General features: G+C 43.1%; 1 protein-coding gene across 1 annotated transcript in view; it reads right to left on the bottom strand.

The window, feature by feature from the left end:
• The window catches only part of atrnl1a (attractin-like 1a), a 452,296-nt gene that overhangs the window by 223,840 nt on the left and 207,113 nt on the right, over positions 1-21,343 (bottom strand). The window contains exons 19-20 of the mRNA XM_083775478.1: positions 12,323-12,595; positions 11,461-11,598 (exon numbers count right to left, since the gene is read on the bottom strand). Coding sequence (XP_083631604.1) covers positions 11,461-11,598; positions 12,323-12,595 — 411 coding nt within the window. The remainder of the gene's footprint in view (positions 1-11,460; positions 11,599-12,322; positions 12,596-21,343) is intronic.

Here is a 21,343-nt window from a genome sequence, read left to right as displayed (position 1 = left end):
TAGGATTCACATTTACAATGAACCTAAAGTGACCATGTATGATTCACCTTTACAATGAACCTAAAGTGACCATGTAGGATTCACATTTACAATGAACCTAAAGTGACCATGTAGGATTCACCTTTACAATGAACCTAAAGTGACCATGTAGGATTCACCTTTACAATGAACCTAAAGTGACCATGTAGGATTCACCTTTACAATGAACCTAAAGTGACCATGTAGGATTCACCTTTACAATGAACCTAAAGTGACCATGTAGGATTCACCTTTACAATGAACCTAAAGTGACCATGTAGGATTCACATTTACAATGAACCTAAAGTGACCATGTAGGATTCACCTTTACAATGAACCTAAAGTGACCATGTAGGATTCACATTTACAATGAACCTAGTGACCATGTAGGATTCACCTTTACAATGAACCTAAAGTGACCATGTAGGATTCACATTTACAATGAACCTAGTGACCATGTAGGATTCACCTTTACAATGAACCTAAAGTGACCATGTAGGATTCACCTTTACAATGAACCTAAAGTGACCATGTAGGATTCACATTTACAATGAACCTAAAGTGACCATGTAGGATTCACATTTACAATGAACCTAGTGACCATGTAGGATTCACATTTACAATGAACCTAGTGACCATGTAGGATTCACCTTTACAATGAACCTAAAGTGACCATGTAGGATTCACATTTACAATGAACCTAAAGTGACCATGTATGATTCACATTTACAATGAACCTAAAGTGACCATGTATGATTCACATTTACAATGAACCTAGTGACCATGTATGATTCACATTTACAATGAACCTAGTGACCATGTAGGATTCACATTTACAATGAACCTAAAGTGACCATGTAGGATTCACATTTACAATGAACCTAAAGTGACCATGTAGGATTCACATTTACAATGAACCTAGTGACCATGTAGGATTCACATTTACAATAAACCTAAAGTGACCATGTAGGATTCACATTTACAATGAACCTAGTGACCATGTAGGATTCACCTTTACAATGAACCTAAAGTGACCATGTAGGATTCACCTTTACAATGAACCTAGTGACCATGTAGGATTCACATTTACAATAAACCTAAAGTGACCATGTAGGATTCACATTTACAATGAACCTAGTGACCATGTAGGATTCACCTTTACAATGAACCTAAAGTGACCATGTAGGATTCACCTTTACAATAAACCTAAAGTGACCATGTAGGATTCACCTTTACAATGAACCTAAAGTGACCATGTAGGATTCACCTTTACAATGAACCTAAAGTGACCATGTAGGATTCACATTTACAATGAACCTAAAGTGACCATGTAGGATTCACATTTACAATGAACCTAGTGACCATGTAGGATTCACATTTACAATGAACCTAAAGTGACCATGTAGGATTCACATTTACAATGAACCTAGTGACCATGTAGGATTCACATTTACAATGAACCTAAAGTGACCATGTAGGATTCACATTTACAATGAACCTAAAGTGACCATGTAGGATTCACATTTACAATGAACCTAGTGACCATGTAGGATTCACCTTTACAATGAACCTAAAGTGACCATGTAGGATTCACATTTACAATGAACCTAGTGACCATGTAGGATTCACATTTACAATGAACCTAAAGTGACCATGTAGGATTCACATTTACAATGAACCTAGTGACCATGTAGGATTCACATTTACAATGAACCTAAAGTGACCATGTAGGATTCACCTTTACAATGAACCTAAAGTGACCATGTAGGATTCACCTTTACAATGAACCTAAAGTGACCATGTAGGATTCACATTTACAATGAACCTAAAGTGACCATGTAGGATTCACATTTACAATGAACCTAGTGACCATGTAGGATTCACATTTACAATGAACCTAAAGTGACCATGTATGATTCACATTTACAATGAACCTAGTGACCATGTATGATTCACATTTACAATGAACCTAGTGACCATGTAGGATTCACATTTACAATGAACCTAAAGTGACCATGTAGGATTCACATTTACAATGAACCTAGTGACCATGTAGGATTCACATTTACAATGAACCTAGTGACCATGTAGGATTCACCTTTACAATGAACCTAAAGTGACCATGTAGGATTCACATTTACAATTAACCTAAAGTGACCATGTAGGATTCACATTTACAATGAACCTAAAGTGACCATGTAGGATTCACCTTTACAATGAACCTAAAGTAACCATGTAGGATTCACCTTTACAATGAACCTAAAGTGACCATGTAGGATTCACCTTTACAATGAACCTAGTGACCATGTAGGATTCACCTTTACAATGAACCTAAAGTGACCATGTAGGATTCACCTTTACAATGAACCTAAAGTGACCATGTAGGATTCACATTTACAATGAACCTAGTGACCATGTAGGATTCACATTTACAATGAACCTAGTGACCATGTAGGATTCACCTTTACAATGAACCTAAAGTGACCATGTAGGATTCACATTTACAATGAACCTAGTGACCATGTAGGATTCACATTTACAATGAACCTAAAGTGACCATGTAGGATTCACCTTTACAATGAACCTAAAGTGACCATGTAGGATTCACATTTACAATGAACCTAGTGACCATGTAGGATTCACCTTTACAATGAACCTAAAGTGACCATGTAGGATTCACATTTACAATGAACCTAGTGACCATGTAGGATTCACATTTACAATGAACCTAAAGTGACCATGTATGATTCACCTTTACAATGAACCTAAAGTGACCATGTAGGATTCACATTTACAATGAACCTAAAGTGACCATGTAGGATTCACCTTTACAATGAACCTAAAGTGACCATGTAGGATTCACCTTTACAATGAACCTAAAGTGACCATGTAGGATTCACCTTTACAATGAACCTAAAGTGACCATGTAGGATTCACATTTACAATGAACCTAGTGACCATGTAGGATTCACCTTTACAATGAACCTAAAGTGACCATGTAGGATTCACCTTTACAATGAACCTAAAGTGACCATGTAGGATTCACCTTTACAATGAACCTAAAGTGACCATGTAGGATTCACATTTACAATGAACCTAAAGTGACCATGTAGGATTCACCTTTACAATGAACCTAAAGTGACCATGTAGGATTCACATTTACAATGAACCTAGTGACCATGTAGGATTCACCTTTACAATGAACCTAAAGTGACCATGTAGGATTCACATTTACAATGAACCTAGTGACCATGTAGGATTCACCTTTACAATGAACCTAAAGTGACCATGTAGGATTCACCTTTACAATGAACCTAAAGTGACCATGTAGGATTCACATTTACAATGAACCTAAAGTGACCATGTAGGATTCACATTTACAATGAACCTAGTGACCATGTAGGATTCACATTTACAATGAACCTAGTGACCATGTAGGATTCACCTTTACAATGAACCTAAAGTGACCATGTAGGATTCACATTTACAATGAACCTAAAGTGACCATGTAGGATTCACATTTACAATGAACCTAAAGTGACCATGTATGATTCACATTTACAATGAACCTAGTGACCATGTATGATTCACATTTACAATGAACCTAGTGACCATGTAGGATTCACATTTACAATGAACCTAAAGTGACCATGTAGGATTCACATTTACAATGAACCTAAAGTGACCATGTAGGATTCACATTTACAATGAACCTAGTGACCATGTAGGATTCACATTTACAATAAACCTAAAGTGACCATGTAGGATTCACATTTACAATGAACCTAGTGACCATGTAGGATTCACCTTTACAATGAACCTAAAGTGACCATGTAGGATTCACCTTTACAATGAACCTAGTGACCATGTAGGATTCACATTTACAATAAACCTAAAGTGACCATGTAGGATTCACATTTACAATGAACCTAGTGACCATGTAGGATTCACCTTTACAATGAACCTAAAGTGACCATGTAGGATTCACCTTTACAATAAACCTAAAGTGACCATGTAGGATTCACCTTTACAATGAACCTAAAGTGACCATGTAGGATTCACCTTTACAATGAACCTAAAGTGACCATGTAGGATTCACATTTACAATGAACCTAAAGTGACCATGTAGGATTCACATTTACAATGAACCTAGTGACCATGTAGGATTCACATTTACAATGAACCTAAAGTGACCATGTAGGATTCACATTTACAATGAACCTAGTGACCATGTAGGATTCACATTTACAATGAACCTAAAGTGACCATGTAGGATTCACATTTACAATGAACCTAAAGTGACCATGTAGGATTCACATTTACAATGAACCTAGTGACCATGTAGGATTCACCTTTACAATGAACCTAAAGTGACCATGTAGGATTCACATTTACAATGAACCTAGTGACCATGTAGGATTCACCTTTACAATGAACCTAGTGACCATGTAGGATTCACCTTTACAATGAACCTAAAGTGACCATCAGAATTTTAGCTTTACATCAATTAAATTGGATCGTTGCACTTGAATCGATGCGACAGTACGCGCACACACGCACACACACACACACACCTACAGTACAGTAGCATTTGCACACCTGTAGCAGGTGTAGCAAGCCCACACACACACACACACACACACACACACACACACACACACACACACACACACACACACACACACACACACACACACACACACACACACACACACACACACACACACACACACACACACACACACACACACACACACACACACACACACACACACACACACACTTCATTATTCAGGGAAAAAACAATAAGAGAGATACAGAGCGGATATGAAGGAGAGAATAAGAGAAAGAGAGAGAGAGAGACATAGGGCGCTATAGTAAAGTAGATCATGCAACATTTATAAAAGCAATAAAGCTTTTGGATCACGGCGCTCTCTGGTGCAGAATGCCATTCTGCTGAGTGATACCGTGCAACAGAAGTAATAACACAACGTAGAGAGGTTGTTCTTTTTCCTATTCTCTCTGAGACCACAGTACATTGACGGTGATGAGAAACCTGCCTCTTTTCATTTACTAGGACACGTTTATCCAATACGAGGCCAAGAGTCAGTGGTATTTTCACTGTTCAATCCATTTAGCTGGGGAGATGTTAATCGGGATGCAAGACATCAAAATGTTTTCTCATCGGAAGTACGTCGCAATTACTTATGTTGTAGGTATTTTGTAATATGGATGATTAACCCATTTAGGCCTGACGTCGAAATAAAAAAGATTTGTGCCGCATTTTTAAAAAATAGCAGACCTACAAGCTCGTAGCGCGCCACTCGGTGGCGCGCTATGAGCTTGTAGATCTGCTATTTTTCAATAGCTAAAGCATAACATAATGCTATAACACCAAAAGGGGTTCCCGCCCAAAATGGGTTAAAATGGCTAAAATGTATATTGGGCTAAAGTGGTTACTGTATTGTGTACTGTGTTGTGTTTTCAAATAAATGTAGTGGAGTAAATGTAATAATACATATGCAATTTAAATAGCGCTTTTCAAGGTACTCAAAGTTGTTTTACAGAACAGAAAAAGAAACTAGTTAAAAAGTTAAAAAAGGTTAAAAACTAGAAACCAAAGGTACAATATTTTCCTCTGAGATGTAGTGGAAGTACTGGAAATTGGAAGTAAAGTACAAATTACCTCAAAATTGGACTAAAGTACAATTAAGCAATATTACACGAGAGGGTGTTGTTCAACGGGATTATTGCCACGACAGTGATGCGGTCAGGAACGAGACGAAGTCGAGTTCCGCAAGCATCACTGAAGTTACTATGGGATCCTCTGGGATGTTTTGACCGAAAACTTCTGCTAGTGCTTCAGAAACCTCTCTCCAGAATAGTCTCAATTTGGGGCATGTCCAAAATATATGAGTATGATTCCCAATATGTGCTCCGCAGCCCCTCCAGCATCTATTCGAGTGACTTGGACCAATTTTGGCCACTATTTGAGGCGTCCTGAAAAATCTAGATATTACTTTCCATTTAAATTCTCTCCAAGTATTCGAGTTGGTTACCAGGTGCGCTTCACTACATACCTCTTATCAAAGACTGTTTTATAGGCTCTAACAGGATTAACTCATTTGAACCAAGAAGTACAGCGCATTTCTCCTTTAATCTTTCCTGTTCTTAAATCAGCCGGACGTGACTGGAAGTGAGGCTTAAAAGAGAATTCCATGCTAGAAGGCTTTCTTACCTTTCTTTGTAGTCGTCACGTCCTCCACCAAAGAGGTCCAGGTGTTATTTTGTGCAAAAGCTCCTTATTGGCTATTTCCCTCAAGTCCTCAATGAATTGCATTGAATGGCAATTGAATGGGGATATGGGGTGCTAATTCACTTATTTCCATCGAAATAAGTAGTAAAGTGTGCCGCTTGGGATATTATTTACATTATGAAGAGAGGATATATACGAAAAAAACTAACTATTTGAGCGATGGAAATAAGCTAATTAGCATAACACCCCATAGCCCCATTCAATTCCCATTCAATTCAATGCAATTCATTTAGGGCTTATGGTAGGGGAAATAGCCAATAAGGAGCTTTTGCACAAAATAACACCTGGACCTCTTTGGTGGGGACGTAACAACTACAAAGAAAGGTAAGAAAGCCTTTTAGTATGGAATTCTCCTTTAACAGTTTGACTGCGGAAAACGATTTATCAGACTTTTAATCAACCCCCCTTCACTGCCGAGATTGTTGTATTACCTTTAGAGCATACGCTGAATTATTTGGGCTTTTAATCCGCGAAAATCCAGCAAAAAAAGCTCCCCTGGTTTGTTATGATCCGAGTGTACCATCCACCATCTTGGTGCACCCAGAAGACGCACACAAGACTGGTCTCAATGAGGCGTTGCACCCCATTTGTTTACATTGGCCTCAATTTCCCAGAAGCTCTAGCAGCCCACAGCATGTGACGATTTCCGGTTTACGATTCACAACAGATGCACCTACTCTCTTTCTCCGCGGCGAAGAAGAATTTTCTTTTTTTTGTTTACATTACGGCGGATTAAACACATAAAACAAAACTCGCGTATGTCCGATATGGCAGCGACATTAACCTGGAGTAATCCATTCAAAGCACGGAAACTGTTGAAGTGAGACTTTAGCGACTTTTCTTTGCCATAATTTTTTTTTTTATGTTCTTTTGTGGCTTTCGCCTTTATTTTATATATTTTATGGAGGGACAGACAGTAGGCTGACAGGAAATGGGGAGAGAGATGGGGGGAAGACATGCAGTAAAGGCCGTCGGGGGCCGGGAGTGGAACCCGCGGCCACACCGCCAGACTGGGTTACCAGCCAAGGTGCCTGGACCGCTGAGCCACGGCCCAGGCCATACATAATGTGCCATTCTTACTAAGAGGAAAAACTCCTGCTCACCGTCTTCAAATGTAAAACAAAGACGTTTGATGGGAATAACAACGTTTCGAGTGTATCATACCGTCATCAGGTTGTCTTAACCCATTCTGACCTGAGATCAGATTCACACGAGGTTTCCACTGGACACACACTGGTCTGATTAACCCATTCTGACCTGAGATCAGATTCAAAAAATGTCAGTCGTTCTTCGATTTTTCAAAAATAGCAGACCTACAAGCTCGTAGATGAGCTTGTAGATCTGCTATTTTTCAATAGCTAAAGCATAACATGATGCCAACACCAAAATGGGTTCCGTTCAGAATGGGTTGAGGATTCATCTTTAAAAAACTAAATCAGCACAGTGTGAAACTGTGTCTTGCATTGTGGGACCCGTCTGTCACCTGGATTAATATGAAACATACAGTATGGTGGGGTTTTGGTATAACTATACATGTGTGCCCCGATTCTCTGGTTTTCATACTGTAAATCCTATGATTACCGCAAGTCCAACGAGTGAATGTGTTAAACTCTGTGTTCATCAATGCTCAGTTAAGGGTAGGTACCCTCACAAAAAACATGCAGTAATCCTGGTCTCTAAACTGCCTCCCCCTGGCCAGCCGGGGCGCCTGATGGAGGGGAAAGGAACTGGTTGGAATAACGTGTTCCTTCCACGGGCTACGTCCGAACCAGGGAAACTCCCCCCTGTCAGGTGTAAAGGAGCAACTTGGACACTCAGGCATGTTGTCCGTTGCTCTCCCCTTGTCCCCCATATATGGGGACTAGGTTGGCGGAGGGTGTGTATAGAGCCCAGGATCACATTAGATAACTGCCACAGGGGTGAAAAATGGGTTACAAAATTGTGATTCTCTTTTGTTATACTTCTGTTAGTAACCATTGATATAGTGTTTGTTATACTGTAGCATGCACAGTGCACACACACACACACACACACACACACACACACACACACACACACACACACACACACACACACACACACACACACACACACACACACACACACACACACACACACACACACACACACACACACACACACACACACACACACACACACACACACACACACCTTGACAAGGACGGCTAATCATCTGACACGGGGACATACTGTATAGGGACAGTCTCCCCTCTTTCCGTCCTCTGTGTCCATTTCTCTCCTCCTCCACCTCTCCCTCTCTTTCTCAATCTCTCCATCATCTCTCTGTCCAAGGACAACTGTCCCTTTCCTTCCCTTATTAACCTTCGCACGGCCCTCGAATCATTGGTTATACCTCTCCTTCTTTCTCCGTCTGCCCCTTCTGCCCCTCTCTCTCTACCTCTCTCCCATGCTCTTTCTTCTCTCGCGCTCCCCTCCTCCCCTCCTCCTCCTCCTCTCCCCAGTGGAGAGAAAGGTAGCTATAGTCTGTCTTTCTAGTGTTACGAAGGCTAAACGCTCCCACACGTCACGGAGAGAGAGGGGGGGGGGGGAGGAGCGGATGAAGGATTTATGGGTAAATGGGAACGGCGAGGAGAAGGATAGATGGTCATATATGGATGGATGAGTACGAGTTCTATGTGGCCAGCCCGCCAGGCCAATAGAAGGAGCCGGCGTGGTGGAGTGGAGGAGGTGTGGCGGAATGGGAGCGGCTCCGTACGTCGCTCACTCCTCCACTCCATAATCACTGATACATTGAGAGCAGCTGTGGAGCATGAGTGGAGACAAAACACTGAGGAAGAAAGGTCTGGGTGAGAGAGAGAGAGAGAGAGAGAGAGAGAGAAACAAAGATATTAACCTATTTTGACTTGACATAAAAAGATATTAACCTATTTTGACCTGACGTAAAAAAATAAGTCTTCTGAAAGATTATACATTCAAAGATTTGCGCCACTTTTCTTTTACAATTTTTCAAAAATAGCAGACCTACAAGCTCATATCGCGCCACTCGGTGGCGCGATATGAGCTTGTAGATCTGCTATTTTTTCAATAGCTAAAGCATAACATGAATGCGGTAGTTAAAACACCCAAAAGGGGTTCCCGACCAGAACGGGTTAAAGAAAGAAAAGAAAGAAAGAAAGAAAGAAAGAAAGAAAGAAAGAAAGAAAGAAAGAAAGAAAGAAAAGAAAATAAAGAAAAATAGTGGGGGGGGGGGGGGGGGGGGGGGGGGGTAATGCAGAGGTGTGTGTATACATCTATCAGGTCCGTGGTCGGGCATGCACGCCGAGGCACCGCCCGCCAGTCAACTCAGGAAATAAGAAAATGATTAAGAGCGATTTAATGTCACGCCACAGCGCCAGGACCAAAACGCACATCTGTCACCCCACGGAGGAGAGCGATGGCCACCGGTCCTCCTCCTCCCCGCTGCTGCTCTCTCTCTACTCCCCGGCACACACTCACTCACTCACTCAACCTCCCTCTTCATCCCCCCTCCGTGTGGGTGTGTGTGTGTGTGTGTGTGTGAGCATACTTTGTGTATTTGACTGTGTCATTATGCGTCAGTATATGCGCGCTCGTTTGTTAGTGTGTCAGCAAGCGTGCATGTGGCAGTCTGCTCACGCACGTTGTGATTTCCCCCCCCACCCCCCCGTGTGTCACCTTGTTTTGACACGCGCGCGTCCAGTGTCTGCTGTCTGTCTGTGTCTGTGTGTTTGTGTGTGTGTGTGTGCATGTGTGTATGTGTATGTGTCTGTGTGTGTGCGTGCGTGTGTGCGTGTGTGCATGTGCGTGCGTGTGTGCGTGTGTGCATGTGTGTGCGCATGCGTGGCTGGCTGGCTGGCTATACGTCCTATACGCACGCACATACAAATCTCTCTCACGCGGTGTTTCCTGTGGGAAAACGCTATAGCTATTGTTCTATTCACTGGAAATAACAGGAAACGAGGGGAAGGGCTATAAGGGACCTCTGCATATCACAGGCCCTGTCCTGTGCTACACACACACTGTATATACAGCGCTCCACTCGCCACATTCAATGTATAGACGGTCTCCCCCACATGCCAGTGGCCCCGTTCGTTTTGTCCTGAAGAGCCTTGACAGAGCATAACCCCCCCCTTTTTAACCCGTTCTGACCTGAGATCAGATTCTAAAAATGTCTTCTACATCCTGACAGTTTTCTGAAAAAGCTGTGTTTCTATATGTCAGTCGTTCTTCGATTTAAAAAAAATAGCAGACCTACAGTACAAGCTCGTATAGCGCGCCGGCGCGCTATACGAGCTTGTAGATCAATAGCTAAAGCATAGCATAATGCTAACACCAAAAGGGGTTCCCGGCCCAAAATGGGTTAAACACTGCCTCCACCAGGCCACTTTCACATACTGCACCCACGTTCTAAAAAATGACAGCTTTCAGGTGTGGGAAATGGGTTTTTTTTTTCGCTGTGGATATTACAGTCTACACCCAGTTCTCTCTTTGGTTTTCCTTAAAAAGGTTTAATTTGTGGTTTATATTCATTTCCATATGTATATAATTATACTATAGCAGGAGAGCAGTTTGAGGTACCTGCAGTGTGTCAGTGTGTGCACATTATCCGCAATGCTTAAACAATGGAAAATGTATGTTAAATCCACATTTGTCTATTTGTGACTCAGAGAGTGCACGGATGGAACCGAAATCGGACGCTTTACGGGGGGGGGGGGGGGGGCGTCTCTTGGTTCCATGTGTACACTCTGAGTTACATAAAAACCCATTTTTGTGCGGGAACCCCTTTTGGTGTTTTAAAACATTATGTTGTAATTTAGCTATTGAAAAATTAGCAGATCGACAAGCTCGTTGCGCGCCACCGAGTGGCGCGCAACGAGCTTGTCGGTCTGCGATTTTGGAAAAATCGTAAAAATGTGGCGCAAATCTTGGGGCCTAAATGGTTTTTAACACTGCAGGTGCTACAGTGCTTCATTGTCTCATGAACAATGGACACGGAGAGAGAGAGAGACTCACCGCTGCACTTTAACTCAGGCCTTTAACAGGTGCAGGTGCTACAGTGCCTAATTGTCTCGTGAACAATGGAGACACAGAGAGAGAGAGAGAGAGAGAGAGAGAGAGAGACTCACCGCTGCACTTTCCTCCGTTGGTGGGGTCGCCGTAGTATCCCGCCATGCAACTCTGGCAGTGTGTTCCGGCGGTCAGGTTCGCACACTGCTCACACACGGTGCTGTTCACGCACCTGCTGTGGCCGTTACACTGGCACGCTGACACACACACACACGCACGCACACACACAAACACACACAGGTCGGTGAATGTGTTAGAGACTAGTGTACATTGGTGTGTGTGTGTGTGTGTGTGTGTGTGTGTGTGTGTGTGTGTGTGTGTGTGTGTGTGTGCTAAAATATATACAAAATCTTAACTTTTAATTACACAACGTGTGTGTGTGCTCATTTGTGGGTTTTCCCGATATAAACAGCGTGCACATAAAGTGCAGTACGGGGGATTGAAAACGGTTAAACTGCTAAAATCAAACTACAGAATTTGAAACAAAAATTCAAAACATATACAGTACGTAACTGAAAACAGTGTTCTAGGGAGGAATATTATTTTGAAAGTTTAGTACATGTGTGCGTGCCTTTTATTAAAACTAGGGCTCAAGTAAGTAAGTAAGTAAATAAGTAGCCTTTGCCGAGCCATGAGGCCCATAGGGGACAGGAGCCTATCTCCTGTTTCTGTATAGCGTGAGGCAGCTTGATGTACAAGTACACCCCCTGGACATGACGCTAGTATGTCACAGGGATTTACCCCCAATCCAACCCTTGATGCTGAGTGTCAAGCAGGGAGGCACTGGGTCCCATTTTTGACAGTCTTTGGTATAATGACCCGGGCCGGGGATGGAACCCCCGACCTCCCAGTCTCAGGGCGGACACTCTAACCACAAGGCCACTGAGCTGAGCTGGCCACAGGGCTTAAGTGTGCTCTTACCGGGGCACTGGATGTAGGCCCAGCTGTAACCTCTCTCAGACGAACAGAGACCGGGCTCCAGCACCATGTCCCTCGTGTCTCTCGGCCCGTCCCTTTCCCGGTCCCGGGACCCCCCGGCCCTGGCGGCGCCCGGCGGGGCGGCCCTCGCCATGGGCCCCCGATAGGAGCCCTCCATGCAGACCCCCCGGCCCGTGTCGCTGGGGTCCCCGCACCAGCCACACTCGGCCTGTCCCAGGCACTCGGCGCACGACCTCAGGCCTGAGCAGTTCAGGGCTGTGGGACGGACAAGACAAGACAAGACAAGACAAGACAAGACAGACAGACAGACAGACAGACAGAAAGGAAACGTCAGTGAGTTTCTTCAACATACCCTGTGATGCGGCGCCGAACGTTTTCTCCACAATACAAATATCGATTTGTTTTCTCAGTTTCACGGTACTGTATACAGTATGACGAGTCCAGGGTTTAACATTGTCAGAAAAGAATAAAAATAAAGCAGGATTATTGTTTTGCTCATTGTGCTTATTGTGTGTAGACTTTGTACAACACATCACTATAGATATATTTTTTTTTAACACAGTGGCACTGAATCGATTACGGCTCATTCACTATTATGTTGGCAGCCTGACTGAGGCATTGTTGCTCTCCGCTCTTCCTATGCAGGGTGTATTTCTCTGTACTTTCTTCACAAAGCCACCCATTTGCAGATGTTGTGTTTCCTCAGAAATAATAATGGAGTGTCCCTCTGAAGTCTGTTCTTAAGTTTTCTTTGTCCTTGTTGCTCTAAAGCTGTTTGTTCACCGCTCCTTTCTTTCTTTTGTCATTTGGTTGTTGTTTGACCCTCGGCATTTATGGCAAAAATTGAATTTTCTTTTCCATGACATTTCTGTGTGTTGTTAAGAGCTGAATTGGTGACATTCAGAAAATTGTTCACTGGCACAAATTAAAGGACCTTTTTTCCATAGTGCGCCATTCGATTCTCATGAAAGAAATACAATTCAATGCCGGAGCATTTGTTACAAAATGCACCAGAGATCTGAGGTAATGGCATGGGTATAGAGAAAAAGAAAAGTTAAAGTCACGTTTTCAGAGAAACTAGCCTGGCAAAGTTAACTTTATAACTCTCTCTCAAACAAATGGCAAAAGTCATCCAGGGTGTTGTCTCCTGTAGCCTAGACTAGAGTGATGACTCAAATGAATTAACGCCAAGTGAAAGCAACATTTTCAGCAGAAGTTGAATGCCTTCTTTGAACACGAGTGATTTCCATAAGCCACAGATGTGCTTGCTGAACCTGTGTATCTATTTCTCTCTCTCGCTCTCCCTGCTACAGTAGCTAGTTCGGCTTGAAAATAATAGCCTGTTCCATGAATGTGTTTGTGTGTGATTGTGTGCAAGTGTGTCCCTGTTCCATTATTCAAGGTTTGCCATGCTCATCCCTCTGTCCTCTCGCTTCATAATTATTGCAAAATCTCTTTCTATCTCACTTTTAATCATATTCTCTTCACTTTATCTCTTCTCTGCAGATTTCTTGTCCTCACTCGATTGCCATAGAATTTCCTATGCACCTTAAAGCTCCCCAGAGGATGAAGCCTACCGTGGTTTTACAGTAGCTTTACATCTATACATCTATCTATACTTTACAGTAGCACCACGCCTAGGGCACAATGTTCACTCCCTGAGCTTTACAGTAGCACCACGCCTAGGGCAAAATGTTCACTCCCTGAGCTTTACAGTAGCACCACGCCTAGGGCAAAATGTTCACTCCCTGAGCTTTACAGTAGCACCACGCCTAGGGCAAAATGTTCACTCCCTGAGCTTTACAGTAGCACCACGCCTAGGGCAAAATGTTCACTCCCTGAGCTTTACAGTAGCACCACGCCTAAGGCAAAATGTTCACTCCCTGAGCTTTACAGTAGCACCACGCCTAGGGCAAAATGTTCACCCTCTGAGCTTTACAGTAGCACCACGCCTAGGGCACAATGTTCACTCCCTGAGCTTTACAGTAGCACCACGCCTAGGGCAAAATGTTCACTCCCTGAGGTTTACAGTAGCACCACGCCTAGGGCAAAATGTTCACTCCCTGAGCTTTACAGTAGCACCACGCCTAGGGCAAAATGTTCACTCCCTGAGCTTTACAGTAGCACCACGCCTAGGGCAAAATGTTCACTTCTTGAGCTTTACAGTAGCACCACGCCTAGGGCAAAATGTTCACTCCCTGAGGTTTACAGTAACACCACGCGCACTTCTTGAGCTTTACAGTAGCACCACGCGTATAGGCCAAAATGTTCACTTCTTGAGCTTTACAGTAGCACCACGCGTATAGGCCAAAATGTTCACTTCTTGAGCTTTACAGTAGCACCACGCTTATAGGCCAAAATGTTCACTTCCTTAGGTTTACAGTAACACCACGCTTATAGGCCAAAATGGTTCACTTCTTGAGGTTTACAGTAACACCACGCTTATAGGCCAAAATGTTCACTTCCTTAGGTTTACAGTAACACCACGCTTATAGGCCAAAATGTTCACTTCTTGAGCTTTACAGTAGCACCACGCTTATAGGCCAAAATGTTCACTTCCAGAGCTTTACAGTAGCACCACGCGTATAGGCCAAAATGTTCACTTCTTGAGCTTTACAGTAGCACCACGCTTATAGGCCAAAATGTTCACTTCCAGAGCTTTACAGTAGCACCACGCTTATAGGCCAAAATGTTCACTTCTTGAGCTTTACAGTAACACCACGCTTATAGGCCAAAATGTTCACTTCTTGAGCTTTACAGTAACACCACGCTTCGGCCAAAATGGTTCACTTCTTGAGGTTTACAGTAGCACCACGCGTATAGGCCAAAATGTTCACTTCTTGAGCTTTACAGTAGCACCACGCGTATAGGCCAAAATGTTCACTTCTTGAGCTTTACAGTAACACCACGCTTCGGCCAAAATGGTTCACTTCTTGAGGTTTACAGTAGACCACGCTTATAGGCCAAAATGTTCACTTCCTTAGGTTTACAGTAACACCACGCTTATAGGCCAAAATGTTCACTTCTTGAGCTTTACAGTAGCACCACGCTTATAGGCCAAAATGTTCACTTCTTGAGCTTTACAGTAACACCACGCTTATAGGCCAAAATGTTCACTTCTTGAGCTTTACAGTAGCACCACGCTTCGGCCAAAATGGTTCACTTCTTGAGGTTTACAGTAGACCACGCTTATAGGCCAAAATGTTCACTTCCTTAGGTTTACAGTAACACCACGCTTATAGGCCAAAATGTTCACTTCTTGAGGTTTACAGTAACACCACGCTTCGGCCAAAATGGTTCACGAATCATGGTACTGAAGATGTGGCAAAGTTCAGTAAAACAAATAATATATATATGGTATCCCTTCTGGTGACACTAGAAAATGTGCAGATATCCCTACTTAATAACATTTCAGATTGTCTCACCATATGTCTATCGTGCACTTTAAAGTGAATTGCCTCAAACTGCTTATACATTGAACAGCCTTGTGTGCATGACGGGAAGAGAAGAATATTGGAAATATAAAAGTGAGAGAAAGAGGCAATAACGGACATACAGTACAGTTCAGGTATAGGCAGGCAGTCAGACAGAGGTCTGACTTACGTATGTGTGTGTGTGTGTGTGTGTGTGTGTGTGTGTGTGTGTGTGTGTGTGTGTGAGGGTGTGTGTGTGTGTGTGTGTGTGTGAGTGCGCGTGTGTGCCTGCCTGCGTGCGTACGTGCCAGCCTGCCTGCGTGCATGCGTACGTACGTGCCAGCCTGCGTGCATGCGTACGTACGTGCCTGCCTGCCTGCCTGCATGCGTACGTGCCTGCCTGCCTGCCTGCGTGCATGCGTACGTGCCTGCCTGCCTGCCTGCGTGCATGCGTACGTACATGCCAGCCTGCCTGCAGGGCTTACAAGGCCGTAGCTTTAGTTAACAGTAGCCAGCACTCAGCGGTACGTTCCTCCTATTACACAACTGTCACTCAGGGCCATTTCCACAGGAAACGTCCTTCTGCAAAAGAAACCTGCTCTTCCCGCGAGGGTGAAAAAAAACACATTTTAACTCTCGGCTGCAGGCTGTTACCCCGTTGCAGAGCAGCACCAGGCTTACAGTACAAAATGATAGTCAATGGTCATGGATGTGTTCAAATTCAATATTACCTTCTATTTGTGTCTGTTCATTTAATAATCCTTTGCCGAGTGAAACTTGAACTTACATGCACCATTCCAGTACATTACCCGTGTGTTAACCTATACAACCTACATGTTGCGCATTAATAATAGTGGTTTAGCAGTTAATGAAAAGGTATTGAGTGCCTGGCAGAGTATATACTTGAACCTATTTCCATTACAGGTTAAGTAACTACAAATGGAGACAAATAAGTACATCTGCGGCATAATGAAGAATATAGGAAACGTCTCTCTCCCTCTCCCCCTCCCCCTCTCTCCCCCTCTCCCCCTCTCTCTCTCTCTCTCTCTCTCTCTCTCTCTCTCTCATTTGTGACCAGATTTGACTGAGAGTCTGCCATCACGCACATTCCAGCTCTTCACCAGAGGAGAAAAACGTTTTTTTTTTTCCTCCAAAATGAGTTAATAGCACAGGCAGACTCTTCACATACTAGAGCATGTCTGAAATAAGTGTCAAAGCTGAAAGTGACATGTAAATATGAAAAAAATGCTTAAACATGTAGCTATTGTAATGTTAGAGACCACAGAAGTGAACCTTTCAAGCCTGTTTTCTCAACTCGCTGTTTTCTGCAAGACATCACTCTATAAGCCATATCTCCAAAACTGGTGGGTCAAACTGAACAACCAATATGTCAATTTGAAGCTATGATTCCCTGCTTTGATATGAAATGAAAAAACTAAAATTCAAAAAAATCCAATGGCAGTCTCCCAGTCAAATTTGGTCACATTTATACACACTATTGAGCCTAAAGTGTAAAAAAATAAAAAATAAAAAAATAAAAAACGTTCAGCCAGAGAACATTTTGGCTTTGACGCCAAAAGGTAGGAAAGAAGACAGAAACGGAGAAACAACTAAAATAAACATGGATGTAAAAAAAACATGACATGACGAATTGTTCACGCTGTGTAATATACTGATATTGTAAGTAGACCTGTACGTGCCCCGTCGGAAACCGGCCTACTTGGGAACGATGCAACTTGGGAACCTAATAATACCCGTTTGAACCCATTCTGACCTGAGATCAGATTAAAAAAAATGTTATGTTTCTATGTTTCTATGTCAGTCGTTGTTCGATTTAAAAAAAATAGCAGACCTGCAAGCTCGTAGCGCGCCACTAACATAATGCTAACACACCCAAAGGGGTTCCTGCCCAAAATGGGTTAACTATCCGTCTGTCCCTTTTGTGCCCATATACTGTATATGGAGATCTAGTATGCAATACCTGTCGTCATACCACCCATTTTAACTGCATGTGTCCCACGTGGAGATCTCTGTATCTGTCTGCCTGCCTGTGTCTAAAGAGTGGACTGGTTAAGTAATCATTTGGCAAGTACTGTGGGGTCGCCATGGCAATCAAATGGCTGAGGCAGAGGCTGGAAATTGCACACAGGTGAGAGGACTTGGCCTCATTAGGCCCACTGGCAGAGCCTGGCCAGATCCTTTTTCTGGCGTTTCTAGACAACGGTGTATGCCACAGACTCGAGGCCGGGCACTGCACTCCCTGCGGGAGGTGTGGAACGCGTGTGTCGAATTTGAAGTCGGTGGAGCAAACTGTTCTCGAGTTACGTGCATTACAACCGCACACACACACACACACACACACACACACACACACACACACACACACACACACACACACACACACACACACACACACACACACACACACACACACACACACACACACACACACACACACACACACACACACACACACACACACACACACACACAGAGAGAGACAGACAGATACGTGGTGCATTTATAGTTGGACTAGACCTGTACGTGCCCGAGAACGATGCAACTTAGGAACCTAATAATACCTGAAGCCGTACACACACCCACGCACGCACGCACACACACACACACAGAGACGTACGTGGCACATTCATAGTAGGATGACAGACACTGTAAGTGCTACAGCAGTGAACTCAATAGCAGCAGACAGGTCTAAAGCCTAACACACACACACACACACACAGTATTGTACTTCCCTCTGCAGTATCGGCAATATCAGCAACGACCACCTGCTTTCCCACTGCAATTAGACACACGTGTGTGTGTGTGTGTGTGTGTGTGTGTGTGTGTGTGTGTGTGTGTGTGTGTGTGTGTGTGTGTGTGTGTGTGTGTGTGTGTGTGTGTGTGCGTGCGTGCGTGCACGCAATCGCACATACAGTATAGTATAGTAATACTAAAGTGCAAATGCCCTATGGCAACAGATGCTACTGTAGGTATGAAAGCAGCGTACCAGAGGAGGAGAGGGAGTTGAAGAGAGGAGAGAAGATGAGAGACGAACCAATGCATAGAATAGACATATTTTGACCCAAGACTAGCTTCCTCACAAGGAAAAGAACAACAACACTGCGTTTAACAATGAGAGATGGAATATGTTTAACACATGGGATGGAAACAAATAATAATAATAATAATAATAATAATAATAATAATAATAATAACATATCATACTATAATCATACTATAATTCTGACAATGTCCGTCTGTCTGTGTGTCACTGTGACTGCCGTAGCTCCTCACTGCCTGCACACGGGCATTGGATATAATATGGAGGTCTTAACGAAGCCCTTTTTGCAATTTAACTTATAAATTAATAATGAATCTATTAGTGAATACAAAATGCGAAAACGCACCCAGGGCGCAGTACCCCCCTGCGGCCACAGGGCGCAGTACCCCCCGCGGATACACAAGGCCAGGCAAGTATTTCACAACGGGTAAGGGCTATAGAATGTATAACTTTAGAACTTTCACCTCCCAGTCCACTTAATTTGGACTGGGAGAGTGAAAAACATACTTTAATTAGTCCAAGAAAGCTTCTGAAGTATGACTCGGGAACCATATAGCAGCCCCTCTGGCTGAAATAATGCAAGCAATGACCCAGTTACGGATCAAGATCTAGGGACGGGGGGCTAAAAGAGAGAAAAAATAAGAAAAACTGCAACCACACGCCAGGGATATATACCGTAAAGGTCAAGGCGCCGTTGGCTTCAGCTTACAGTGCAACCAATATCTGCACTGGCTTTGAAAAACAAGCCATGATTAATTAAAACACGAGACGAGAAAAAGCAAGAGTATAGAGCGGGGAGCCGGCGGTATGCATATGGAGTACGAAAAACGATTCCCGAGCAGCTTTGGAAAATAAGGTATCCTCCTGGCGTCGTTTCATTTAACACACGCTGTCATTTTGATCAACAGAGGGTAAAGGGGAAAACCGAAACAAAAGCTATCTACGCACCTTCTGCCTCCAAATGCAGGTGTATAAATACATTTTGAAATGAAAAGAGAGAGAGGGAGAGAGCTACAGGGAGATGCCATTAACCCATTTTGGGGCGGGATTCCTTTTGGTGTTTTAAACATTATGTTATAATTTAGCTATTGAGAAAATAGCAGATCTATAAGCTCAGAGCTTGTAGGTCTACAATTTTTTTGAAAATTCGTGAAAATGTGGTGCAAACCTTTGAATATATTTCAGAATGAACAATGCTGGAAACACGTTTCAAAGTCACAAAAGCCGAGTGTCTGTTTATAAAATGTGGAAAAGAGAGAAAGTTCTGAACATAAATGATCTCCTCAGACTGAAACGTCTCATCTATCGGTCATTAAAATAAAAATAATTTAATAATATCGATGTTGTAATTTTTTATAATAATGATAATATATAATAACAACAACAGTAATAGTTTTGTTTTGATTTCATTTAAAGTATACATTAATATCCGCTTGTTCATACTGTCATTATTTTTTGTTAAATTGTCAATACCAACGCCACATTAAGTGTGACAAATCGCTTTTGAAATGCCTCTGAAAAATATGATATGCCATTCAAATGGAATAAGTGATTGACAAGAAGTGAAAGTTATATAATGTGAGCTTTGTGGTTGTCTCAAAACTAACTCAAGTGAAGGGCAGAGATAAATAAATGGGTGTTCTTTGTGTGCGTGAGTGCGAGAGAGAGAGAGAGAGAGAGAGAGAGAGAGAGAGAGAGAGAGAGAGAGAGAGAGAGAGAGAGAGACAGAGAGAGACAGAGAGAGAGACAGAGAGAGAGAGACAGAGAGAGAGAGAGACAGAGAGAGAGAGACAGAGGTCACATTCATACCAGAGAGCTTTGCTGCGATTAAAACGAATCCTGCTGCGCATTGTCAGAAAGTGCGCTTCGTTTGGCAGGTGTGAAGGCTCATTCGAATCCTAATGCGCAGCAAATAACCGCATTTTACTCCGCCCAAAAACGTGGGTTTCGCTTCGCTTCGAATCGCACTTGACTACGATTCGGTGCAGGTGTGAATGCAATCCGCAGTAAATAAAGGAAATTAAGCAAACAAATGTGGCGGGTGAGGAGCTGAACACAGTTGGAGACGGAGAAGGCATATTTTACGCAACGCAAAGATGTCCCGTTACTGTGGATAGACGTGGTCGAATGAGGAGACTGAAGCCCTGATCGAAATGAGGACGTGTACATTAATCAATTGCTTAAGAAAACACATAAAAACACTGCAGTGTATTATAGCCTACATAATATTCTGTCTGTCTGTCTGTGCGTGCCGTAAACATGGAGTGCTGTCACTGTGTGGGACTGGGGAGTTATATCAGTGCGCTCATGCAGCGCTGTACTGCATGCCCAAAAGAACAGTGTGTGGCGGCTGCGTGCGTAGAGAGAGAGAGAGAGGGGGGGGGGGGGGGTCCCAGACGGCACGACACATGCACGTTATGAGTGTAATTTTATCACCATAGATTTCACTGTGTAGGCTATAGTTTATGAATGGAACACATTGATAAAGGTCCCCCCTGCTGCGTTTCCAATTGCTGCGAATGACAGTTT

Source organism: Protomyctophum parallelum, assembly GCF_964188405.1.
Source record: "Protomyctophum parallelum genome assembly, chromosome: 10".
Lineage (NCBI taxonomy): Eukaryota > Metazoa > Chordata > Actinopteri > Myctophiformes > Myctophidae > Protomyctophum > Protomyctophum parallelum.
The sequence above is the reverse complement of the archived record's forward strand: the minus strand, read 5'-3'. Positions and strand labels throughout refer to the sequence as shown.